Source organism: Rhinatrema bivittatum, chromosome 1 (assembly GCF_901001135.1).
Source record: "Rhinatrema bivittatum chromosome 1, aRhiBiv1.1, whole genome shotgun sequence".
Taxonomy (NCBI): Eukaryota; Metazoa; Chordata; class Amphibia; order Gymnophiona; family Rhinatrematidae; genus Rhinatrema; species Rhinatrema bivittatum.
The window spans coordinates 641,213,224-641,239,958 of record NC_042615.1 but is presented as its reverse complement, the minus strand read 5'-3'; the positions used below and the strand labels follow the sequence as shown (position 1 = coordinate 641,239,958).

General features: G+C 47.9%; 1 protein-coding gene and 1 long non-coding RNA gene across 2 annotated transcripts in view; one reads left to right on the top strand and one right to left on the bottom strand.

The window, feature by feature from the left end:
- The window catches only part of LOC115081797, a 29,152-nt gene extending 21,595 nt beyond the window's left edge, over window positions 1-7,557 (top strand). The window contains exon 3 of the long non-coding RNA XR_003853877.1: window positions 7,483-7,557. This is a non-coding gene — a long non-coding RNA (uncharacterized LOC115081797). The remainder of the gene's footprint in view (window positions 1-7,482) is intronic.
- A 10,447-nt stretch (window positions 7,558-18,004) lies between these two features.
- Window positions 18,005-22,972, bottom strand: LOC115073822. The gene is made up of 2 exons (XM_029572689.1): window positions 22,718-22,972; window positions 18,005-19,175 (listed from the first exon to the last, which is right to left on the bottom strand). Exons 1-2 carry the CDS (start codon window positions 22,752-22,754, stop codon window positions 18,601-18,603), a joined length of 612 nt encoding a protein of 203 aa, XP_029428549.1. The 5' UTR covers window positions 22,755-22,972; the 3' UTR covers window positions 18,005-18,600.
- Between the last annotated feature and the right edge of the window lie 3,763 nt (window positions 22,973-26,735).

Here is a 26,735-nt window from a genome sequence, read left to right as displayed (position 1 = left end):
TTTCACTTTGTGTTTCCTGCAGTGGATGGCATTTGAGCAGCCAAGCTGCACGGGGCTGCCATTAACGGATGATGTCAAGTGTTGAAAATGTTCAGTGGCTGCTAGTTTCTTATACCTGTCAAACACATGCCCAAGGAAGCCATTACAAAATTTTCTCAAGCTTTATAAATTGAATAGACCAAGTACATTTATTTTATTCTGAGTTTTGCATTTTAAAATCTGGATGTGTCTCAATTAAAAATATTCAAACTATCGTGTACTGTTGTCTGTGGATGTAATGGTTAGCGGCTATATGCACAAGTTTCAAGAATATGGGAGAGAGTGCTGTGCATTGACTCAGTTTAAAACTGTTCAATGAAATTTATTTTATTAACATAAATGATTATGCCATGTGGAGCAGAGAGTGGGAGATGACCTTTTACTATATTTGTACTGCATTAGTTTCACAACCTTTTATTTGGCATTGTCTAACAGTAAAAACTAAAGAAAGAGATTTGAGGATTGGGCTAAAATCTCTGTGGCGCTGGAGGTGGACCCTTGGCCTGGTGCAGGATTGGTACAGCCCTCCGGTCAGACCCGGAGAGCGCCTGTCACCAGGAGGCGGAGCACAGGAAGAGACAGAGGCTAGCTAGAGCTTCGCCAATAGTAACCTGGGGTTTCATCAGGTTGAGCCCTTGGTTACCCGGGCCACCTGGTCTTAGGTGGGCCTTGCAGGGTCTCCTAGAGAGGAAGCACAGGGGCGTGCCCACCATGAACAAGGGTGCGTGGTCGATGTTCAGAGTAGAATGTCCAAAGGAGGCCAGAACAGAGAGTCTGAGGGTATAGCAAGGATCAAGGCCAGAGTATCAGTCCAGAAGTAGTCAGGTCAGGCAGCGGTCAAGATCCAGGCAGCAATCAGGAGAAGTCAGTGGACAGGCAGAGGTCAAGTTCCAGGCAGCGATCAGGAGTAGTCAGTAATCAGGCAGAGGTCAGTTCCAGGCAGCGATCAGGAGTAGTCAGAGAACAGGCAGAGGTCAGGTCCAGGCAGCAATCAGGAGTAGTCAGAGAACAAACAATGGTCAGTACCGTGAGATCAGCCCAAAGGGTACTACCAGGAATGGAGAGACAAAGGAACAGGAGACGCTGGAACAGGAGACGCTGGAACAAGAGACTCTGGAAGGCAAACTAGAGACACCGGAGTATACGACCCGATTGCCAAGGTGAGAAAGTGGTGTCTAACCACTTACTTAAGTATTCCCATCTATCACGGCGCGCCGCAGAGCTGGGACCTGCCCTTGGCCCATTAAGAGGCCGGGCGGTCCACGCGCGTGTGCCTAGGGGCGGGGCCAACGCCACATAGGATGCCGAGCCCCGAGTCGAGCTAGCAGCAGCAGGGGGGGGAGAATGGCCCAGGACCCATTGGAGCTGGGATGAGGTGAGCAGGCCCGAGTGTGGGCCGAGCGCGGTTGGGGCGTGCAACTGTATCACCCCTCTAGGCCTCCCCCTCCTCGGTCGAGGTTTGTCTGGGTGAGACTGATAGGAGTCTTGCAATAGATTCTTATCGAGGATATTCTGTGAGGGTTCCCAAGATTTCTCTTTGGCCTCAAATCCCTCCCAGGCAAGAAGGTATTCCCAGCGGCTTCGACGCTGACAACTCAGCCCACGGCAAGAGGTCGGCCCAATCATTCTGTTGATCATTGACGTAGGACCTCAGGAACGTCTTCAGTGAGTGGTTCGTCCTCTCGGCTTGGCCATTCACTTGAGGATGATAAGCTGACGTCAGGTTCAGGATGATGTCAAATTTGGTACACAAGAATTTCCAGTATTTGGCAGTGAATTGCCGACCACGATCAGAAACAATTTCTCTGGGCAGCCCATGTAAGCGGAATACATTCTTTAAGAAGAGCTTTGTCAATTCAGGAGCTGAGGGGAGACTCGACAAAGGCACGAAGTGGCCCATTTTCAAAAAACAGTTGAAGATAACCCAGATGACCATGTTGCCCTTTGACGGGGGCAGATCAATGATGAAGTCAGTTGAGATGCTTGACCAAGTTTCGGTGGGAGCTGGAAGAGGCTGGAGGAGTTCCCAAGGGCGACTATAGGTAGTGAGTAGACAGGGTATGCAGGATATATAACCAGTAGTAGATGATACACTCACAGTTGTAGATATCTGTAATGGCTTCTATGCAACAGAGAGTCTTCAGTATATTCAGGAACAGGAGCCGTAGGCGAGTACTGGTTCCTAAATGCAGTCTGGAATAAGAACTCACAATATCTGTGTATGAGATAGCTTCTGGAATAGAAGAGAGTCTTTGGAGGGTTTTAGGAACATAGGCCCTCATGGAGCGAGTACCGGTTCCTATCTGCAATCTGTAATAGTAATTCACAAGATATAGATAGGCAACAGCTTCTGAGATAGAAGAGAGTTTTTGAAGGGTTTTAGGAACATGGGCCCTCATGGAGTGAGTACCGTTCCTATCTGCAAACTGCAAATATAACTCACGATCTCCGTACCTGCGATAACGTCTTAGACAGAAGAGAGTCTTCAGAGATTAGGAACATAGGCCCTCGTGGAGCGAGTACTGGTTCCTATCTGTAATGGAACTCACAGTGTTCACGTCTGCGATCACTTCCAGGCAGTAAGGAGTCTTCTGAGCATTCATGGACGTAGGCCCTCGAGGAGCGAGTACCGGATCCCGTCTTAGCAATCTGGAATCAAGAAGAGAGTGTGGGGCCCCCGAGGAGCGCGTACCCCTAGGTACGTTTGTGGAGGCAGAGCAGCAGAGAGAGATGTTCTCCTTCCCTTGCTAACTCGATTCGTAGTTGCAAGCAAAGACCTTGTAAGTTGGAAGCAGATGACGTCACAATGGGGGGACATCCCCGAGGTTCGCGCCCTTGCTGGTACAAAGTCTGGAGCGCACACTCACGCGCGCACCCTTACGACATCAAGAACATGGCAGATCCGCAGCATCAGGCCAGCCCGGGGATTCCAGGGAGAAGCGGTGAGGAGAAGCAGCGAAGCATCTGTCCGTCAGACCCAAAGGGAGTCACCACTAAGGTAGAGAGGGTGGAGCGAGGGCGAGAACAGGCACGAATGCAACACCCTTCAAGGCGTGAGAGGATGAAGGTAATCTTAGTGGTCTCACTTGGAAACAATGCAGGCTGCAGTGCAAATTGCATAATAGGGATGTGAATCGTTTTTTGACGATTTAAAATATCGTCCGATATATTTTAAATCGTCAAAAATCGTTAGAAGCGCGATACAATAGGAATTCCCCCAATTTATCGTCAAAAATCGTAAATCGGGGGAAGGGGGAGTGGAAGGGGGAGGGCGGGAAAACCGGCACACTAAAACAATCCCTAAAACCCACCCCGACCCTTTAAAATAAATCCCCCACCCTCCTGAACCCCCCCAAAATGCCTTAAATTACCTGGGGTCCAGAGCAGGGGTCCCGGTGTGATCTTTTACTCTCGGGCCTGCGGTGCGTTGTAGAAATGGCGCCGGCGCCATTTTGTTTTTTGTCCCCCGACGTCAGGAGCGTAGGAGATCGCTCCCGGACCCCCGCTGGACCCCAGGGGACTTTTGGCCAGCTTGGGGGGCCTCCTGACCCCCACAAGACTTGCCAAAAGTCCAGCGGGGGTCCGGGAGCGACCTCCTGCACTCGAATCGTTTTGCCGTACAAAATGGCGCCGGCCATACGCCGTATGGCCGGCGCCATTTTCTACGGCAAAATGACGTCAGGAGCGTAGGAGATCGCTCTCACACCCCCACTGGACCCCCAGTGGGGGTGCGAGAGCGATCTCGCACCCCCACTGGGGGTCCGTAGGCCGGCGCCAAAATGGCGCCGGCCGTACGGCAACACGATTCGACTGCAGGAGGTCGCTCCCGGACCCCCGCTGGACTTTTGGCAAGTCTTGTGGGGGTCAGGAGGCCCCCCAAGCTGGCCAAAAGTCCCCTGGGGTCCAATGGGGGTCCGGGAGCGATCTCCTACGCTCCTGACGTCGGGGGACAAAAAACAAAATGGCGCCAGCGCCATTTCTACAACGCACCGCAGGCCTGAGAGTAAAAGATCACACCGGGACCCCCGCTCTGGACCCCAGGTAATTTAAGGCATTTTGGGGGGGTTCAGGAGGGTGGGGGATTTATTTTAAAGGGTCGGGGTGGGTTTTAGGGATGTTTTAGTGTGCCGGTTTTCCCGCCCTCCCCAGATTTACGATTTACACGATATTTACAAAAACAAAACCGCGACGATCCGATTCCCTCCCCCCCCCCCAGCCGAAATCGATCGTTAAGACGATCGATCACACGATTCACATCTCTATTGCATAAAGCACTGATTGATGAAGGCTCAGCAGAGGCATGGATCCCCATTGAAACGAGGTGGATCTGGAAGGACTAATGATGCCCGTGGAGGCGGGCTTTGAGCCCAACCCCCAGAATTGGCCATGACAGAGTCTTGTAACTGAGACTGGAGTCTCTCCACGGATGAAGTCAACGCTTCAATAGTTCGCTGTTGTTCTCGGACATGAGCGGCTAGGCCCGGAATGGCCTGCCTGTAAGGCGGGAGACTCCGCCAAGTCCATGGCCTTGGCAACCTGTTGCACTGGAGGTGGACCCTTGGCCTGATGCAGGATTGGTACGGCCCTCCGGCCGGACCCGGAGAGCACTTGCCACCAGAAGGCGGAGCACAGGAGGAGACAGAGGCTAGCGGGAGCTTCACCAATAGCAACCCGGGGTTCCCTCAGGTTGAGCCCTTGGTTACCCGGGCCGCCTGATCTTAGGTGGGTCTCGCAGGGTCTCCTAGAGAGGAAGTGCAGTGGCGTGCCCACCACGAACAAGGGTGCATGGTCGATGTTCAGAGCAGAAGGTCCAAAGGTCACAGGAGGCCAGAACAGAGAGTCCGAGTGTATAGTGAGGATCAAGGCCAGAGTATCAGTCCAGAATGGTCAGCCAAAGCAGGGGTCAGTACCTGCAGTCAATCCAGAAGTAGTTAGGTCAGGCAGCGGTCAGGAGACATCAGTAGTCAGGGCAGAGATCGGTTCCAGGCAGCGATCAGGTCAGGTCCAGGCAGCAATCAGGAGTAGTCAGAGAGCAAGCAATGGTCAGTACCGTGAGATCAGTCCAAAGGGTACTGCCAGGGATGGAGAGACAAAGGAACAGGAGACGCTGGAACAGGAGACACAGGAGATGCTGGAACAGGAGACGCAGGAGACGCTGGAACAGGAGACATAGGAGACACTGGAACAGGAGACGCTGGAAAAAGAGACACTGGAACAGGAGATGCTGGAAGGCAAACTAGAGACACCGGAGTGTTGACCCAATTGCCAAGGCGAGGAAGTGGTGGTTGACCACTTCCTTAAGTATTCCCATCAATCAGGGCATGCCACAGAGCTGGGACCTGCCCTTGGCCCTTTAAGAAGCCGGGCAGTCCACGCAAGCGCGCCTAGGGGTGGGACCGACGCCACAGAGGACGCTGAGCCCCGCCGTGAGGCCAAGTAGGAGCTGGAAGGCCCCGGCGGTCATCACTGCAGGACGCCGCAGCCAAGCTGAGCTAGCAGCAGCAGTGGGGGAGGACGTCCTGGTACCCGTCAAAGCTGGGACGAGGTGAGCAGGTCCGGGCGTGGGCCGAGCACGGACGGGGCGTGCAACACTCTCTCCCTTCCCCAAGTACTCTTCAGGTCAGGGAGTCACCACGCAATACCGGACTAAGTCCTGATTTATCTCTATAGCCATGGTAGAGATTCTCTGAGGACAGAATTTCACCAGTCCATCCACCAGTTTGACCAGTTAAGAGCTAGGACTTTCAAACCCACTGGTTTGATAGCCTGCACTCCCCCTAATTACTCCAGGCCCTTTAAACCCAGCAGAAATGGCTAATTTATTTTATTTTTTTAAGTTATATCTCCTACATAGCTGAATTAAAGTTATGCAGCAGTGGAACTGGGCTGCCCCGGGACTCATAAGAATTTACACACACATCTCTTGACCATGCCCTGAAATGTCCGCATCCTGCCTAGACCACTCCCACACAGCACCCCTTTTAGAAATCAAGTGAGGTGCAAATAACAGGAGATATGCATGAGGCTTTTAAAATTCATTTGGTGCACATAATCCTGACTTTTAAGCATATGCCCTAATTTATGTCTGTGCCAGGTTTTAAAATTCATCTTTATGCTTATATAGCCAGGGGCTTATTCTTGGGCATCATTCGGAATGATGGGCAAAAAATCCAAATCCATATTTAGGGTCATTTCATCCATTTAGAGACTAGAAATGAGGCTCTGTGCTGAATAGCTATTAAAGAGGGTTGGGTCTGGTGAATATCTTATATGCTATCTTGAGTTTGGAAACTGCTCCCTGAGAGCCAAATTAGAGATGAATAGATAATGAAATCTTGCTTCTTTCATCTTTGCCAACTTCACCAGATCCAACCATATTTTTTCCAGATAGCATTTGCCCTTATCATTTATGCAGTTTTCAATTCCAGGTTAGGCTACAGTAATCTGCTGTATGCAGGGCTGCCACAGAACAGTCTTAAATGCTTACAAATCATCCAGAACACCACAACTATGTTGCTGGTGGGGAGTGAGTCACATCTACATATCAGTCCAATTCTAGCCATCTTAAATTGGTTGCCAATTGATGCCAGAAATTTTTTTTTAGGCTTTATCTCTTGCATTTAAGACTCTTCAGTAATATAATCCAGACTATTAAGATCTAGATTATATAAGTATATTCAAGGCAGATTCCTATGCTCCCAGTTAGAGAATTTACTTATTTCACCCTCAATGACATCTAGCCAATGTGTGTAACATCAGGTTTGTGGTCACGTGAATTAAGGCTTGCAGGTGATTTGCTTTATTTCAAATGTTAGTTAAACATATTTGCTATTTGCACAATAGTTATATGGCTACCCTTTTAGCTGTTAGATTTCTTTCCTTGATTTATTAATCAGTAGGATCTTAGGTATTACTTTGTTTTAGAGAAAGTGCTACATAGTGAAATGGTGGTCAGTTTTGTTCTATGAAGTAGACCACTGGAGGATGAGGTTCTGAGGTCTTTGAAGAGGGTTGTTGGGATGATTGTATGGGGTTCATTTTGCTGGAGTAATTAAACTAATTGTTATTAAGAATATGTATGACTTATAAAATTAATGGTTATCCAAACAGAATCAGGCATTTTCATCTCGTTTCACTTTACCCCAAAACAAATGCCCAATCCTCCTGAAAATCCCTAAAATTTTCAGGTTCATTCATTTTGGAAAATAGTGAGTATTGTTTGCAAACAGTGCAATAGCACACTATTTTATGAAAAAAAACGGAACAAATGAAAAAAAAAGCCAACAAAATGAACAAATGATCTAAAACTAAATAAAATAAAACAAAAAAATTGCAATGTCCCCACACATCTCTATTTGTTAAAATTAGTTATATGTATTTTGTTTATGTTGTAATATCTTGTAACTATATTGGGTGATTAACTGTGTATCTCATTTTTATCAGGTCTGAACCACAGAAAACACATCACCCTGACTCTCATTAACCTAGACTGGCTATCAATTCTACAACGCATTCTACAACTGCACTGCCTGTCCTTGGGTTAATACCGATTTGAGGATCTTTCAGCCTACACACTCACTCAGGTCTTCCCAAAGAGGCATGCTAGACATCCCTGTGGTCAGATTTGCACAACTCCCGATGATGAGAGAGAACCTGTCTTTCCTGTGGTGGCTTCAACTTTGTAAAACTCTTTTCAAGAAGAGATGCACTTATGTGATTATCTTAAATCATTCAAGATCCTACTAAAAGCCTTTCTTTATAAGCAGGCCTATCTATAGTTTGGTCTAGATATTTCTACATTTGGCATAGCACTGTGATACCTTATATGAAATATTTCTGTTGTAAATGGTCTGAAATATGTATGTTATAAAGTTAAGCAATTCATGTTAAGCAATTAATAACTATTAATAAAGATAAAGATAAAAGTTAAAGGGAGGGGATATAAAATGGCAGCATGTCAGGTTACTGTTACTGACACTTCCTTAAATTTCCTTAGTTTTTCCTCCATTGTAAACATTTTCTCTATGTGTATGGAATATAAATCCTTTTAAACAAATAAATATATACTTATTACCTTTTTGGTTTATAGGTCACAAAAGAAAGGTTAAAGCCCAGGTTGTTCCACCTGGAATCATGCAATCAAAACCGTAGGTCCGTGGACTCCTTTCTGACAGCAGCAAGCATGCAGACCTCAACCCCCTATATCCCTGTGGCAGGTTTGCCTAGATGGGAGAATTCTTTGGCAGGGCTGAACAGCAGTTCAATACCAGAGTTTGAGATGTCCTCAGCTTTGGGGAGATGCATCACTTCCCAGAAACCTTTGCTGAACAATTTGGGCTCCTTGGATGCAGCGGTGTGGCTTAAAGATGCCAGCTTTAGGCTCTCAGGTGAAAAAGAGCAGCTTGATGCTGGTTCATTGAGTTTGAAGAGACAACATTTTTCTAGGTTAAAGGACATTGAGCCAGTTGTTAATGTTATCATATAGAAGACCAAAGAAGATGGATTTAAAAGTAATTTAGGATTCCTCTCTCAGGTACACATCAAACTTTTATTCCTACTAATAATAAAGTCTTTGCTTTGGAAAAACCTTTGATGGTTACATTAGATGAACTCTGGAAAGTTATTTACAACATGGGGAAGCACTTATCTGGCCAAACTTTCCAAATTGCAGGGCATTTACATGATCTTAAGGCTAAAGGAAAAGTTTATGAACATTAGATTAATGATCAAAGTTGGGACTCCGTTTTTAAGCATTTTTCACATAGACACAGAGTGGCAGAAGGAAGGGTGGTGGCTGCGTGATCCCTTTTTTGCTGTGGTGTAGTTGACGCAGCCTCAAAAGTGAACCCGCAAGGTCTACACCAGCAGTTAATGAACATGCCCTGTAGTGGGACAGTCTGGAGCTTCACCTATACCCGCCTCTTCCCCCGCAGTTTGAGCCCTTGGGTTCTGGTGGCCGGTAATAGTTGGGCAGGTCCCTAGGATGGTGAAGAGAGCTAGAGTCCAAAAGCATACCAGAGTTAGGGCAGGTGGCAGACTAATGGTCAGAGACAGGCCAAGGTTGGTGCAGGCAGCTAGCAAGAGTGGTCAGATCTAGGCAAGGGGTCAGGTCCAGGCAGCAAGCAATCATGGACAGGTCCAGGTGATGGATCAGTACCAGACAGCAGGCAATCATGGTCAGGTATAAGCAAGAAGTCAAGATCCAGAAAGTCAGACCAAGGGTGGATGAGGACACACTCCAGACACTGGACAAGACAGATAAGATAAGGCAAATTGGACAAAGAAAACTGGAGAAGGCAAGGCTGGATAAGACAAGACTGGAAGACAAGACTGGTCTCAGGAACATAGGAAAACAGGAAGCAGGAACATGCAAGCAACATATATTGCAAGGCAGGAGACCCATTGCAGAGCTGAGGTAATACTGCAGGGCCCTTGCTTAAATAGCTCAGTTGAGCTGACATCATTGGGAGGTGCTGCTCAGTCCAGGCACAGGGCTTATATTATACACGCACATGCGCGCATAATACATCTAAGGGAAGGCAGCGGTGGCAGCAGCAGTCAGCAGCGTGTATCGATGGTGGCATTCTGCCACAAGAGGAAGCCTCTGTCATTGTTGGTCAGTGGTGAGGGTAAGTGCGGCAGCTTGTGAGCCAGTCCCATGAGCCCCTAATCAAAAAAGGCAGAAAAGCCTTAGTAAATTGGTCCCTCGGATTGCTAAAGTAGAAACGACTTGAAAGAAGCCAGAAGATTCTGGAAGCACTATTATTAAGAATAATTTTGCATTACATGGAACATTGGAAAGTGTAAAGAACTTGGTTTGGAAGAAAACATTGACATTTATTAATTTTCCTAAAGTTCCCTCATTGACTTCAATATCTAATTTTGGCAATATTTGAAAAAGTATTTGCTAATTCTTCTTGAATATTTATCATTTGTATATAGGATTTATTATCTTGCACCATACCAGAAGGTTGAATCAAAGGAAATGGTTGTTATTATGCTTTCATCGGATAGCTTGGATATATCTCCTCTCACAGAAAAGGACATACAAGCAATATTTGATTCTATTTTAATAGTTAATTTTTTTCTTGGAATCAGATGCAGAGTTAGTTTTCAAATTGTTTTTTAGACATAGAGATTATTTATTTTACAATTCTAAAATTGGAGTTTTCCCTGACATTGCAAAAGAGACCTAGAAAAGGAGATAGGCTTTTTTGTTGTATAGTCTTCAGATTAGTGCCTCCTTTTATTTGAAATAGCCATGTAAACGTCTTATTATATATTATTTATGTATTTATTTATGAGAATTTGATATTTTGCCTTTTAACAATTTTGGTCTCAAGGTGGATTACAATAAATTTGAAATAAGCAGGGGCATTTGACTAGCTTACAATCAGAATGTGCAATTTGAGTAGAAATTGGATCCAGCATAGGAAACCCATTTCCAAATTGCGATTAGTTTAAGACCCAGTTGAGCCCCTCTTGTGTATAACACAGTCCGTTCATGGGAGTTGAGGTAGACAGACCAGAGAAAGTGGGTCTTCAGGGAAGGCCTGGGTGAAAAGTCATGCCTTTGCTTCAGTCACAACTTGGTCTTATTTAGGAGCCAATGTACTAAGATGCATTAATGGCCAATTTTAAAATGAGAATTATCTCCCAGAAAACACCCCTTTAAACACCAATTTACTTAAATATGTTAAATTTGGTGTATTGCACAAGATAATGCTGATGTGTTACCACCACCACTGGTTGCATATCACTGAGGGCTAATACAAGGTTGAGTGAAGCCAAAAGGGTTTCTTTATTCACCCCAGGCTAACCATGCCCTCCCCTGCCCCCCACCCCCCCACACACACATACTGTAACTATTGCAGAAGAAGTAATCCCAGGCCTACCAAATCTCATACTATTGGTGGCAGAGACATGCTAAGGGGGGGGGGGGGGGGGGCAAGGGGGCGGTCCTGCCCAGGTGGCAACAGGGGGAGGAATGCCATTGTTGCTGACAGGAAGGTCCTGCAGCAGCGTGGAACAGTGACATGGTGGGGGAAACCCCACCAGCAAAAGCAAGGAGCTGCAGTGGCAGAGGCCAGCGGCACTGCCGGCATTTCCTGGAGCTAGTGTGGCGGCACTCGGAGAACTGGTGGCAGAAGGCCAGGCCCAGCATTGCCACCGGCAGCCGAAGAAGGGAGAAACTGGCCCTGAAAGTGTGTCAGTATATGAGGAGCTATCGGTGCCATTGGCTTGCCTCTGTCACATGGTAGGAGCAATGGGTGGCCGGCACCATCTTAAAAAATAGCACGGGCAATCCATTGCTCCTACCATGTGACAGGGGCCAGCCAATGGCATGGATACCCCTGTCACATGGTAAGGGCAAAGGGCCATCGGCACCATTTTGTTTACTGGCAGCCGACGGCCCGAGAGGTGAGATCAATGTTTAGAACCTGGACCACCAGGTACTTTAAAAAAGTTGGGGGGGGGGGGGGGGGGGGGGGGGGGGGATTTGAAAGAATTAAATTTAAAGGGTCGGGATGGGTTGGGTTTTTTTCGGCTCAAGACAGCCGACAAAAACCGGTAAAAACCACTGGAACAAATTTTTCCCACGGTTTTTACCCGAACCCGATACCAGAAACGAGTCCGGTACCAATTCAGATCCCTACCTCATAACCATAACAGTGTGCATGCATGCATGCAGGGGATTTTTAAAATCCTTATTAGTTTTAATTATTGAATGTTATTTGAAGGGGTTAATAAACATGTGGGTAAAGGTGAACCAGTAGATGTAGTGTATTTGGATTTTCAGAAGGCGTCTGATAAAGTCCCTCATGAGAGCCTTCTAAGAACACTAAAAAGTCATGGGATAGGAGGCAATGTCCTTTCGTGGATTACAAACTGGTTAAAAGACAGGAACCAGAGACTAGGATTAAATGATCAATTTTCCACTGCTGGACCAGATCTGTGGAACTCTCTACCTGGAAGGCTACAACTGATCCCAAACAAAAAGAAATATAAAAATGAGCTAAAAACATGGCTCTTCAAAAACGCATACAAACTAATCTAACTCACAGGCCGATACAGTACAGTGCACTCTGGCGGAGCGCACTGTTAACCCGCATTTGGACGCGCATTTACAACATGCTAGCTTTCCCCTTATTCAGTAAGGGGTAATAGTGCGTTGAAAACGCGCGTCCAACCCCCTCGAAACTAATAGCACCCGCAACATGCAAATGCATGTTGATGGCCCTATTAGTTATTCCTGCGCGATTCAGTAAGTAAAATGTGCAGCCAAGCTGCACATTTTACTTTCAGAAATTAGCGCCTATCCTTCAAGGATACATTTCTCCGAACCATGCACTGCTGAGTGACTGTTGGCTTTCCCCCTTGTTCTAGTTTAAAAGCTGCTCTATCTCTTTTTTGAAAGTTAGTGCCAGCAGCTTGGTTCCACTCTGGTTAAGGTGGAGCCCATCCTTTCGGAAAAGTCTCCCCTTTCCCCAAAAGTTTATTTATTTATTTATTTATTAAAGGCTTTTATATACTGACTTTCTTGATACAAATCAAATCAACTCGGTTTACATCGAACTAGGCAGTAACTATAACCAACCAATCAACAAGAGACAATTTGAAGGAGTATAAAGTTACATTATAACAAGGATGCCTTAACTGGGCCTTTATTGTTTAAGTTTCCCCAGTTCCTTACAAAGCTGAATCCCTCTTCCCTGCACCATCATCTCATCCACACATTGAAAATCTGGAGCTCTGCCTGCCTCTGGGGACCTGCACGAGGAACAGGAAGCATTTCAGAGAATGCCACCCTGGAGGATCTGGATTTTAGCTTCCTACCTAAAATCCTAGATTTGGCTTCCAGAACCTCTCTCCCACATTTTCCTATGTCATTTGAGCCCATATGTACCACGATAGCCGGCTCCTCCCCAGCACTGTCTATAATTCTATCTAGGTGACGTGTGAGGTCTGCCACCTTCGCACCAGGCAAGCAAGTTACCAGACGGTCCTCACGTCCACCAGCCACCCTGCTATCTACATTTCTAATAATCGAATCACTAACTGCGATGGCCAGCCTAACCCTTCCCTCCTGGGCAGTAGCCCTGGGAGAGGACAATACATCACCAGGAGAGCAGGTCCTTGCTACAGGATCACTTCCTCCTATACCAGGGTGATATTCTCCTACTGAGAGACCTTTCTGATCCAAGGCAGCACTAGGGCTGCCAGACTGGATTTGGGACTTGGCTACTATGTCCCTGAAGGTCTCATCAATGTACCTCTCTGTCTCCCTCAGCTCCTCCAAGTCTGCTACTCTAGCCTCCAGAGATCGGACTCGTTCCCTGAGAGCCAGGAGCTCTTTGGACCGAGTGCACACATGCAATCTCTCACCGGCGGGTACAAAATCATATATGTGACACTCAATGCAAAAGACTGGAAAGCCCCCCTCTTGCTGCTGGACTGCTGCCTTCATCTTAGTTTTATTGAGTTCCTAGTTAAGTTTAGGATACTAAGGGAGTTGGAATGAGAGTAGTTTAAATTTACAGGTGAATTTACTAATCAATCAGCTAGTGTCCTATAAGTGGATGATTAAACTTTCAATAAGGGCTGGTACAATAGTATGATTTACATAAGACCCTGATTGATTTTTAATGAGAAAGTGTCTCATGCCTAAAAATCAAGGGTTGAGTGGGTGGGAAAGACAGACACTAGAACTAACTATCTCTGGCTTGCTTATTACCTCAGACACACACAAACTCTAAAGAATATATCCCTTAATTTCACCTTTCACCAAATTTTTATAAGCCCAAAAATTTCTGAAAGCTAGAATTACCAATCCTCTTTAACCACCGTTAAATTAATCTTCACTCAGTTAATGGAAGGGTTTGAGATTCGCAAGCCGTTAGACCCATATTATGAATGTCTCCTCAAACTATTGAATAGCCATGATCTATGAATGTCTCTTGTGAACCATTGTGATCTTTATTAAGAATGACGGTATATAAAAAGCTTAAATACACCCAAAATTCCACCCAGCAGCAAGATGAATTTCATGAAAGGAATGTAATAAAAGTTTATGTCACAAAAGTGTACTAAATCTGACAAGTGGCAAGTACATCAACAGGAAGACAGATATCTCCCCCACCACTCTGATGTTGCGGGTTCAGTGCTGGGGAAGGGTGGTGGACACCACCTCCAGAGTACCACAAGATGACATAACAAGACTAGGGTTAGACTTGGGTGGTCCAGTGAGGCTGGAGCAAGGCAGGCTGTGCAGACTTCGCTGAAGTTCAGAAACAGAGTACAGGCTGGGCTGGAACTCAGGAACAAAGTGCAGACTGGACTGGAACTCAGGAACAGGTTGGAGCTGTGTGGAGGTAAGAGTGAACCGGAACAAAGGAGCAGACTTGAGCTGCGTGGAGATAAGAGTGAACTGGAACAAAGAAACAGACTGGAGCTGCATGTAGGTAAGAGTGAACCGGAACACAGAAACGGAGAGGAGCTGCATGGAGATAAGAGTGAACTTGAACACCTGGAACAGACTGGAGCTGTGTGGAGGTAAGAGTGAAACTCAGAAACACTGGAACAGAGTGTGGGTAAGCCTAGAATTGGACCAAAGGCTAGGGTATGGAGAGACTAAGACAGGACAAGGACACCACAGAACATGGAACATAAAACCCGAAGGCAACAACGTAGAAAGATCCCTAGGGGCAAGACAGAGAAAGGCCTAGAGTCAGCAAGAGACCTAGGGAAGCCTCAGGGCTAGGCCAGAGGTCAAGAGTAAGAGAAAAGCCTAGAGTCAGAAAGAGGCCTAGGGAGGCCTCAGGGCTAGGCCAGGGTTAAGGAAAGCTCTAAACAATAAAGGACCTGAAGGCCTAGAGGCCACAAGGCAAAGACAAAGAAGGCTGAAGTCGAAAGGGCCAAAGGTCAAAAGACAAAGCAAGGCAAAACAGAGATCAAAAGGCTCAGAGACCATGAGGCAAAAAAAAAAAAAGAAAGGCCTTAGAAGGCTGCAAGCAGAAGTGGCTTGAGCAAGGAGTACAAATAAACTCGATGCCAAAGCACTGAGGAAAGGGACAGACTAGGTTAAGTAATGCTGCAGTCTGAACATAGTGAAAGCATGCAAGAGGAGCTTGGCCAGCCAGGAAAGTATGCTCCAGGAGGTCCCCTGATGGAGCAGAAGATGTAGGATTGGCTGAGGCAAGAAACTAGGGACATGCTAGAGAGTACATTTCAGAACAGGGCTCACATGTGTCCCCTGGTGGAGGGGAGGTTGCACAGTAGCCAGAACCGTAACATCTGCCTTGCTGCTTTTCCCCTCATGCTACACCTTGGGGTCTTTATGCCACTCAGCCTTGCTGCCATTTCTCAGAATTTATACCCTGGAGTTCTTTCTGTTACTCTGCCTTGCTACTATATCCCAGACACTACACCTGGGGTGTTCTTTGCCAGTGTCTGAGGTGCTGCTTGATGTATTGATGACACTCTTTGTGCTGCTTTGGTGCTTTGTCCTTTTATCAATGTCTTGGGGGGGTTTCTATCACATTTTCTGCTTTGCTCCCCTTTCATGAAGCCTAGGAAGTTGATGCCCAGTCTTGGTGCCACTTTGCCTATGTTGCTGCCTTAGGAGGTTCATGCCATTGTTGTTTGTGCCCTCATATGAAGCCTTAGGTGTCTTTCCCACTCTTGCTGCTTCTTTGCTGCTCTCATGTTGCCTTAAAGAACTGCTTGTACTCCTTTGCCCCTTTATGGTGCCATTTTGTCACAGTCTAGGTAACCTGAGTTCTTTTACAGTTCTGATGATGTCTTCCCATATATTTCATTAGAATTGATGAAAAAAACCCCAATTTTGGAATCCAAAAAAGGTTGCAGTGCTTCCCCCATTGACTTTAATGGTAAACTAATGAACGAATGAAACAAAGAGACAAATTTATTTTTTTAGTTTGAAACTAATGAATCAAATGGAGGTGCCCCATGAAATGAATGAATGAATGAATTGAAATGAAAAAATTTCCTCTGTGCATCCCTAGAGTCTAATATATGCACATGTACTTTTCTGTGTAATTACAGTTCGATATATTCTGCATATATACTAGCAATGCTTTCTTTACAGATCAAGAGAAATGAATCCCCTTTATGAGGAAGGCTGTCACTTTACTGTAAAAGGCTTCAAAAATGTACTTTAGTTCAGTTGGACAATGTAAAATCCTAAACAAAATCAATCAGGTTTCAGAAATGAATATGGGGAGAAGTTGGAGCTCTTGATGGGAACAGGGGTATGCTATTCTTCCTATATTTTTGTGTTATAGACTTTCTCCCAAAGTCAGCTTCCTAGCTATTGTAAAACATGTTCTTTTTCTCCAATATTCACCCCCCACCCATCCATCCAGAAATATCACATCCCCTGTAAACTCCCCTTCCTTATTGATATTCAGATGACCAAGTGTATTCTGTTAGAGGACAGAGAGAGCATGTCCTGATCTATTTGCCAGCTTGAGCCCCTAATGCAATCATGAAATGAGTGAATACAGATTGCATATTAAAACAGTAATAGAATTATGAATATTTATGAAAGATTCACTACTGCTCATAGGTTACACTGTTTTTTAACAGAAAAGTGTAGCAATAAGAGAACACAGACATACTAGTAAGACAACTTTTTGACATTTCAGAAGGACCATCAACTGTAAATAGCAATTGGGTAATACTGTGATCACTGAGTCCCCAGGAACTGTCTTTGCTGAATAAATGTTTTTCTTTCTCCCTGAGGTCAAACTGGAATATATTTGACAGACAATTTATTTATCACACTTATATCCCATATATTCCAAAACAAGTGCTAGGTGGATTGCATAATACATATGTAATACAAACAAATAAAAGACAAGCGCAAAACAAATATAAAAGCACACAGTAAGCATGAAGATAGTACTTAAAATAACATTTACAATAAATCTGCCAATTAGCCCAAGACCTCTAAAAATAGAAATACTGTTTTCAGTTAAAAAAGCAATGATCTTTTCAATGCATGAGGGGCAGGCTAGGACCATCTCATATACAACAGAAGATATAGCTATAGATCCATTGTGAAACATAACTCTCAATGATTTAATTAATAATTACTTTTATGAAAGATGCTGCAATAATGTGGGCATGCAGGACCTCACTCGCTCGCAACCACCCCCTTACAATCCAATAATCACAGACACATTTCATTGTGGGTAAAACAAGGCCGCAGCTTTAATCATTCAGTGGTCCGAGCTTATATCCACACATTAACACCAACAACTAGGACTTTGGTATTGCCCAGCCCCCACCAGACTATCCGCCACCTTCCGGCAGGATAGCCTAACCAGCCTCTCTGTTACACTCTTTGGCCCCAACACGCCAGGTTCCGACTCCCGCCACACTCTCCTGCAAGGAGCCAACCCAGGTGTACTCCCGCCTCCAACTTGCAAGGAGTCTGGCCAAGCGGCCCCCGCCTCATCCGGCAAGGAGCCACACCCTGACAACAGCCCTCAGTTGTCAACCACCGTCGGCTTTACCAAAATCCAAATAACTTGAACAACAAAATTGAACAGTTATGGCTCGGACCAACCGCCCCCGCTGCGACAAATCCCCCAAACAAAACTGCAATTCCCCAACAACAATCGCCTAGGACTAAGGGTGGGTGGGAGGGTCGCGCGAACCTTCTGCCCCTCTCTCGCTCGCAGCTACCGACTGAAGCCCGCGTTACTAAAACTGCTTAACCAGCAGTTTGAATTTTCTCCCCACCTATCCCAGCTCTCCACGCTTACTCCTTCTGCCCCCCCCCCCCTTGCACCTAAAGCCAATCACTGCATTCCACGACTCTATGACACTCGCCTTCAGTCCCCCCCTCCCCCCTCCTTCACGTACGTCACGTTGCAGCCCTACTTGTGTCCCCACGTTGTTTTCACCTCCGTCTATTCCACCTTCCCCCCCCCCCCCCTCTCCAACCACACGCGCCTCGCCTCTGAAGTGAGCCTGCGCCCACATTACGCCGCCCGGCCGGACACGGGGTCCGGCTGGTCTTCCATAATGTGGGCATGCAGGACCTCACTCGCTCGCAACCACCCCCTTACAATCCAATAATCACAGACACATTTCATTGTGGGTAAAACAAGGCCGCAGCTTTAATCATTCAGTGGTCCGAGCTTATATCCACACATTAACACCAACAACTAGGACTTTGGTATTGCCCAGCCCCCACCAGACTATCCGCCACCTTCCGGCAGGATAGCCTAACCAGCCTCTCTGTTACACTCTTTGGCCCCAACACGCCAGGTTCCGACTCCCGCCACACTCTCCTGCAAGGAGCCAACCCAGGTGTACTCCCGCCTCCAACTTGCAAGGAGTCTGGCCAAGCGGCCCCCGCCTCATCCGGCAAGGAGCCACACCCTGACAACAGCCCTCAGTTGTCAACCACCGTCGGCTTTACCAAAATCCAAATAACTTGAACAACAAAATTGAACAGTTATGGCTCGGACCAACCGCCACAGGCACAGGCATATAATGCCCTGTGACCCCCAAAGATGCGGCCTCGCTTTACAGAGGAAATAACTCCTCTAAGACCTCCTGAATGGAGTTCAGGAACAAGTCTAATCCTAGAAAAGACAGGTGAACCCCATCATCTCGGAACAAACCTGTTACCTTACCCCATGACCAGGCATACTTAATATGCCGACCACCCAAGCGCTCCAACCAAGTCCCGATTTGTTGGTTTGCCTTGGACCTACACCGTTTCCATCTGATGTTATCCAATTCAGCAGGCCTCACCACAATATCAGACCAGCATAAGATCGTCGTCGGCAGCAAAATAGATATAGTCATTAAGTCCTTACGGACATTGCTAATGAAGTGCTTGCCCGACATCTTACCCCAGTCGTTACCCCCCAAATGAACTACCAAGACCCGAGGAGCTGCCCGACGCTCTCGCTCCTTCCTAACATAAGGAACAAGTTCGTCCCACAGCATACCCCTCCGGCCAAGCCAGATAACCCGAACCCCCCTTCGTTGTAAGTCCAAGTGAGGGCCGTAAGGACGGCCGCAGGCGTGTCTGTGACCCCAGTAAGTAAACGAATGACCAATGATCCAAACTGTCATGGGCTCAGACGCAGCACCTGCAAAGAAACTAGAGTTAGCAAAGATCAATCATGCCCAGAATCTGGGCGAACATAACTCTTATAGGCCCCGGAACGCCACCGGCCTATCCTCTGTATGACCCCTCCAGGCACACCCGCCGTTGCCGCCGATGTAGCGGCCCCAATGCGGAACGAATGTGTTCCAAACCTGCGCCCCTCCAAACCGACAGCATACAATGCTGCGCGCAGTACCGTCTCGAATTGATACTTGGTTAATGGCCTCCGGTTCTCGTGCACTAGAAATTGCATTGCTACCTCCGGCCGCACCCTACAATACCCAGCTGCATTTCTAACCGGGCAGGACGTCAAACCTGGAACCCTGGATAACAACACGGAGGCTCCACGACCCCTCTGATCCGTCTTAGATCGCGGAATTACTATCAATACTGCTCTGTTCGTGACTACCACATTCCGCGCCAAAATCCCTGGGTAATCAGTACTGGAGGCTGAGCGAGCCACCAACTCGCTAATCCTAAAGGCCCCGAAAAAAGCGAATACGAAAGCAACTCGAAACAATAGTGTCTCATAAGGGGAAAAGCACACTGCAGACAACGCCTCCCATAACAGCATCAAGATATCATGTGTAATGGGCAAACGCTGATCAATTCTGCTCTGCGTTGTCCGCGACCAACCCCTCAACAGACGCCGAACTATAAAACGACCCGAAGGAAAGCCCCAACCATGTGCCTTCATAAAAAAGGAAAACCCCGCCAGCTGGCGGCCTACTGCAGCCTGCGAACACCCACTCGCCCGAGCACGCTCAATGAAACGTACCAATGCCATATCCGAGATCGGACCCCCCGCCCAGCCCAAGGAACACAAAAACGCTGAGACTCGTCGGGCCCCCCCTACATAACCTGTCCACGTGGAGGGCGCTAATGAATCTCGCAGCATTTTTCAGGACTCTGGGAACCAAATTTCCAAAGGAAAGACGGCACCGGGGTTCCGCATGACTCCGCTTCTGGGGCGAGTTCTCGAAACAAGTCCCACTTGAAACGAGAAAGAGAGTCAGCCACACTGTTAGAAACTCCAGGCACGTGTCGAGCCCATACTGTTACATTTAAGGACATACAACGCAAAATCAGCTCGCGCAATAACTCTGACACTCTGATGCAACGCGCCGATCTCTTATTTATGACCTCAACCACCCCCTGATTATCGCTCCAAAATACCACTCTCTTTCCTGCCAACTGAGCGCCCCAAATATACACTGCCACTACAATTGGAAATAATTCCAAGAAAGCTATATTTTTTGTAACTCCAGACGTAATCCAGTCCTCCGGCCAACCTGCTGCGCACCAAGCCCCTCGAAAATAAGCCCCGAAACCTAACGAACCCGCTGCGTCGGTGAACAGCTCCAAATCATGATTTGACCGCGGATTAGATTGCCACAACGCCTCCCCATTAAAATCCTCCAAAAACCTATCCCAAAGTCTCAGATCTTCCCGCAAAAAACAAGAATTTCGCACACGATGATGCGGTTTTCTTAAACCGGACATAGCATGTGATAACCTGCGCAAAAACACTCTGCCCATAGGAATCACCCGACAGGCGAAATTTAGACTACCAACGAGTGACTGTAACTCTCGTAAAGACAACTTAGGCCGACCAACAGCCCCACGCACCATGTCCCTTAACAGCTGAACCTTATCCTCCGGTAACCGCGATACCATAGCTACCGAATCCAGCTCAATTCCCAAAAATACCAATGAAGTACTAGGTCCTTCTGTTTTACTGACCGAAAGAGGAATCCCGAAATCATTGGCCACCTCTTGAAAACAATTCATCAAACTGAGACAATCACCCGAACCAGCCCTTCCCACAAATAGAAAATCATCCAAATAATGTACCACGAGTCTCGATCCCGACCTCTTCTGTACCACCCAGTGCACAAATGTACTGAAGGCTTCAAAATAAGAGCATGCTATAGAACAACCCATAGGCATACACTTATCAAAGTAAAACTGCTGCTGAAAGCGGAACCCTAACAGGTGAAAACTATCAGGATGAACCGGCAACAAACGAAATGCCGCTTCTATGTCCGCTTTCGCCATTAAAGCCCCTGGGCCACACTGCCGAACTATTCGCACTGCGGAGTCAAAAGATGCGTATCGCACCGTGCATAATTCCCTCGGGATACCATCATTCACAGACCTCCCTTCGGGGAAAGACAAATTATGAATTAATCTAAACTTGCCCGGATCCTTTTTTGGAATCACAGCTAAAGGCGATAGGACCAAATCACGGAACGGAATCACATTAAAGGGACCTGCAATACGGCCCAGTCCTATTTCCCCCAGCAACTTTTCCCTTACCACCGCTAGCATACGCCGAACCGACGGGCAATTGACCCCACCCCCAACTTCCCCCTGTCCTTGAAACGGTATTTTAAAACCATAACGAAAACCCTGATCTAACAACTCCGCCACCTTTATACGCGGGTACAGCCGTAACCATGGCAACATCGCGGTTAAACAGATAGGTGTATGTGCTCGCTCAAAGACCCGGTCTACTGGCACCTTTTGCAGGTTGTGCTGTGGCCGGTCCGTCCCCTTGACGCTTTGAACACTTGGACACTGGGTGACCGGCTCCACACACGGAACAAGCGTGCCGGAACTTACAGTCCGGGAAAATACACGTGGAGCGATTAAATCTCCAACACACATCACTGCGCCCCGCGCCCCCCTTTCCAACACTACTGCCGGGCACGTCCCTCCGAAAGGACCTCCCAGGCCCAGTACCAGCCACTAACCCCTGCCCCATACTACCTGAGGACGGTTTTGCAGCCATCTGCGTTAGCCAGAGTCCAACATCCTGAGTACCCCAGGAGATAAACTTATTTTCTTCCATACGATCCCGGAATCGCTCATCATAATTAAGCCAGGACCAACCTTCGTAAGTCTTACTGGCCGCTAGGATTGCATCTGCATAAGATAACAACGCCCCATACTGTGACGGATCTTTCTTCCCCACTACACTTGCTAGCCGCAGAAAAGCCCTTGTCCAATTATGAATATTTCGTGCCACCTTAATCGGGACCCCTACAAATTGATCTCTCTTATTCCTCTTCTTCTTATCCTTACGCTTACCACGCCTGCCCTCCAGCAGCTGAAAAATATCAATGAACTGCCTACGCCTAATTCGTCTACGAATGGAACGCGGAACCTCCTCCCATAACTCCGTAAAAGCCACCAAAGCCGGGGCACCACGTACTGTGGCCCCTCCGACTGCTCCCCCCTGAACCGCTGCTCCCGAATCCGAAGAGGTATCAGAAGATGACGAAGAGGACGACGACGACGAGGACGAATCCGATGAACTAGAGCGCCCCCTCTTTCTCTTTTTCTTAGACTTCCCAGACTTTGAAGACCCCCGTTTCCTATCCACCCCCCCTTCCTTAACACTTGGTAACACTTCGCTGCCACCTGCGTCCTTGCCATCCTGCTTCCCCCCCTCCCTCTCTTCTGCCCCCCTCACACATGCAGCTCCACCTCTGTCCTGTCTAGGGAAAATAATAAACTCACCAGTCTGTTCAGGCTCCACAGGCAGCACATCATCCATGTATAACTGCTCTCGCCGACCCCTGCCTGCCGTCACTGGCGCGTCATTGCGCCAAGCCTCCCATTGAGATGGGCCAGGTATTTCACCATCATCCTCTGCCAAATTCCCCTGTGGAAAAACAGCAGGAGCAGGAGACGGAACAGGAGCCGGCGCAATATCCCAAATTCTCTCCACCTCCAACCCCCCAAACTCCCCAAAACTGCTCGCACATCCCCTGTCCACAGACCTCTCTCTACCAAGGTCATCTCTTCCCCTCCCGATTCTCCCCCCTCCATTCAAACGCCGGCGAGAACCCCCAGTCAATCTACGATTACCTCTTTGCCCCATGCAGTGCCTGCTTACCCCCCCAACATCCCCCTTGCCAGTTCTGGAACCAATAACGTATTACTCACCCTCTCCCCTCTCACAGCCATGCCCCTCCCCAACATGCTACCGGCACCCCTTGCCCTGCGCTCCTCCGCTCCACTTAACCGCCCTACCATCGCTCCCTTACCCCCCTGACCACGAAACCTAGTTTTGTATAAAGCTCCCATAGACACAGCACTCTCACCAAATGAACCTTCATCAGGGCCAGGAAAGCGCTCTGCAGCATCAGAAATCATTTCTGCAGCTAGAATGGGCTCACAGCTCTTAGAAGCTGCCTTTCCAGACTTCCCCTTAGCCCGGGGCCTCACAGCTCTACCGCCCCTCCCCCTCACCACACCCAGCTCTGCAGACCTCTCAATTAACAGCAACGGTCCCTCCCTTTCAATCTCCACACCTCCTCTATCCGCCCCCCGAGCTAACGATCGTGCTCCTCCCTGCTCTGCAACGCCAAAGTCGCTCACCCATTCTGGGATCAGCACACCGTCGCCTGCTGCCTCCTCCCCCGGCACCCATGCGGCTTCCTCTGACTCCAGGAACGCAGCCACACCACCATCGAGCTCCTCCTCCTCCCAATCGGGCCTCTTGCCAGCCATGCTGCCGTCAGCACACGAGCACTGGAAGTTTACAGCTGCAAAAAATGCCTGCGATCTCCGAACAGTCCCCAACGAACAATCACACAGGAACCAGCAACAAAAGGTATGTTAAGATCGCGCGAACCTTCTGCCCCTCTCTCGCTCGCAGCTACCGACTGAAGCCCGCGTTACTAAAACTGCTTAACCAGCAGTTTGAATTTTCTCCCCACCTATCCCAGCTCTCCACGCTTACTCCTTCTGCCCCCCCCCCCCTTGCACCTAAAGCCAATCACTGCATTCCACGACTCTATGACACTCGCCTTCAGTCCCCCCCTCCCCCCTCCTTCACGTACGTCACGTTGCAGCCCTACTTGTGTCCCCACGTTGTTTTCACCTCCGTCTATTCCACCTTCCCCCCCCCCCCTCTCCAATCACACGCGCCTCGCCTCTGAAGTGAGCCTGCGCCCACATTACGCCGCCCGGCCGGACACGGGGTCCGGCTGGTCTTCCATTATAGCAATTCTTGAATTTTGTTACTGCAGTCCTTCCATGGTAGTTATTGTAAGGAGCTGTGCTCACGCACACAGTCCTAAAGGATAGACTTACCTGTACACACCAGCTTTGAGGAGTTTACTGGGGAAAAAGCGCTATCCACTGTTTTCTCTCTATTAGGGTGCAAAAACAAGATTCAGGATTGGATTACATACCAGGACAGCAATGTAAGCTTAGAATGAAAATAAATTGAAGGGTATGGTCATGGCTATTGGCTAATGAGGTTTGCAACCTATCTCCTAGCTCTAGCACCTGATAAACTCCATTCCTCTTTCTCTAAAGAAAACAATGAAATTAAAACCCTAACTCCTCTTTGGACCCCTGGTGTGTTGACTAAATCAGGGCAAAGTCTGCATAACAAAGGCAGAGTTAGGAATTTTAGCCTCAAGGCATAACCAAAAATACATCATATACCCAAGGGATTTACTCTTTGGCAGCTTCCTGTAGCAACTTTGGCCAGTGTGAATCTGGAAGCAGAGTAAAAGGGTTCAGGCAAACTGTCAGGTTAGGGCCCCTCCTGGACACAAACATAGCTCTCCTTCATATTTATGAGTAGAGTGGTTTAAGGGGCCACACAGTTCCCAGGAGGCTATCAACACAACGGATCTCTCTGCCATTCTGCCATCTCATCACACACTAACTCTAGCAGCCACCACTATTTACCCACGTGGCCGTCGTCCCTACCTTCTGCTTCTTATTCTCCTTAGACACGTAAGCATTCACTTTATACACAATGAACAATAAGGCCGCAGTTTTTATTTAACACATCCAGAAAAACTTCCCTGGGTACCCGAGCCGGTAGGATGTCTCCACCGCTGCCCACCATAGGGACCAAGCAAGACAGTCTTAATCCCTGGGCCCCTGCCTTGTCCACCAGCGAGGGGCCCCCAACCATTGGCGCCTTCTGCGCCCCTATCTTTTTCGCCGCCCAAGGCGCTGATCGGCTACCACGCCGTCCTGTGATGTCACCAGCACCACTTGCAATATGCCCATCCAGCCCGGGTAACCGCCAAAACACGAGCTAGGATGGACCCTTGCCTCGTGACCCTCACTTCATGAATAAGTTGTGGCCTGTGCCTTGTCTTGTCTTACTATGCCCCAATGTCCACCCGTGGAGCATATTAAATATGGCTCAGTCATCCATGAGCCTACGAGTCCTTTATTATTACTTCCCTCTAGCAACCCTTGAACTCTTGGGCACCATAGTTCTTGAAGCATGCCAGGCTCTCGCATCCATTTGACGACCCACCTAGGTCGTGCCGGTCATAAGTATGGTCTGTGGGGTCATAAGTCCTCACACCCCCCCCCCCCCCCAGCTGTATTCTTATTATTGCTATTACCTGTGTAACAGCCCTCAGGCCTCTCGGGCGCCATATTCATTGTAATAACTGTTTTGGACGCACGCTATAATTTGAGACCCACTCTGGCTGTGCCAGCCCAACGTGTAGCGCAAAGGGTCATCCATGTGCTCTCTTATCGGACCTGGAGCTCCACATATATGCTGACCCCATGACCAGTATAAACCCTTTATGTACATTGCATCTGCACAAAATAATTAGACCTTTTGTTAGCTATGGTCCTTTATCCAGAGCAAAAACCCTGGTATCCAACCATACCCATAACATAGAAACCATGTCTCATCATCACTAGTCCATTGGGTCCATCATAATAAGGCCGTGCCCGCATCACATCTTAGCGGGAACTTCTTGGGCGGCCCTATCCGAAGCTGTCTTAGCCTCCGCTATCTGTCTGCTAATTCTGACCGCTTCTAAGCCGCCAGCTTGTAAGACATCCTCTGGCCTTAGGAGAACTTCGCTGATTCCAGCATGCTCTTGGTACCCGCTCGGGGCCCTTCTGCTTCTATCAACCCTCCGGGGTTTGCCTTGCTTTAACCACTCAGGACACCCGCTCCTCATGTGTCTCGTCTGCGCGGACCACTTGCCGGATCTGTCTACCTGAGTCTTGCTGGAATCGGGATCTCGAGTTAACCTGCTCAGCGGACCACCACAGGAAAGCATTCAACGTCTGTAGTCCGCTTCTTGCAGAGGAATCACCAGTCTACAAGCTTGCCTGCTCCTGGGGTAGGCCCTTGCTGAACAATAAAGCATCTTCACCTGTGACCGCTTACTACTGGGTCTAACCCATCGGTGAGGTTCCCCTCAGGGCTCCTCTCCATGGAAGGAGTCGTCGAATCCGTATTTGAAGACCCCACTCGTCGAGCCATTGCTGGATCTACCCTGTTACATCTCCAGCAAGGTAACAAACCATTATTACCATATTCTGTGATTGAATTTAAAGCTTTGGCCTCCAGACTGGGCTGGGACTTAGGATGTCTACCTGCTATCTTCTTGGAGGAACTAGACCCTCGATTTAAGGACGAATTGTTGGCTCGTGATTTACCTGATACTCTTGAGTCTCTCGTAGAATTGTCTGGAAGAATTGACTGCCACATTTGATACCGGACTCAGGAGGCCAGGAGTCCTCGTAAGCA

What these genes read in the sequence shown, in the direction of transcription:
- LOC115073822 (XM_029572689.1), bottom strand. Translation starts at nt 22,754, where the DNA reads ATGGATGATGTGCTGCCTGTGGAGCCTGAACAGACTG. An exon ending in TGTGGAGCCTGAACAGACTG is followed by an intron (nt 19,176 to 22,717) that starts GTGAGTTTATTA and finishes GTTTCTTTGCAG; the next exon opens with GTGCTGCGTCTGAGCCCATG.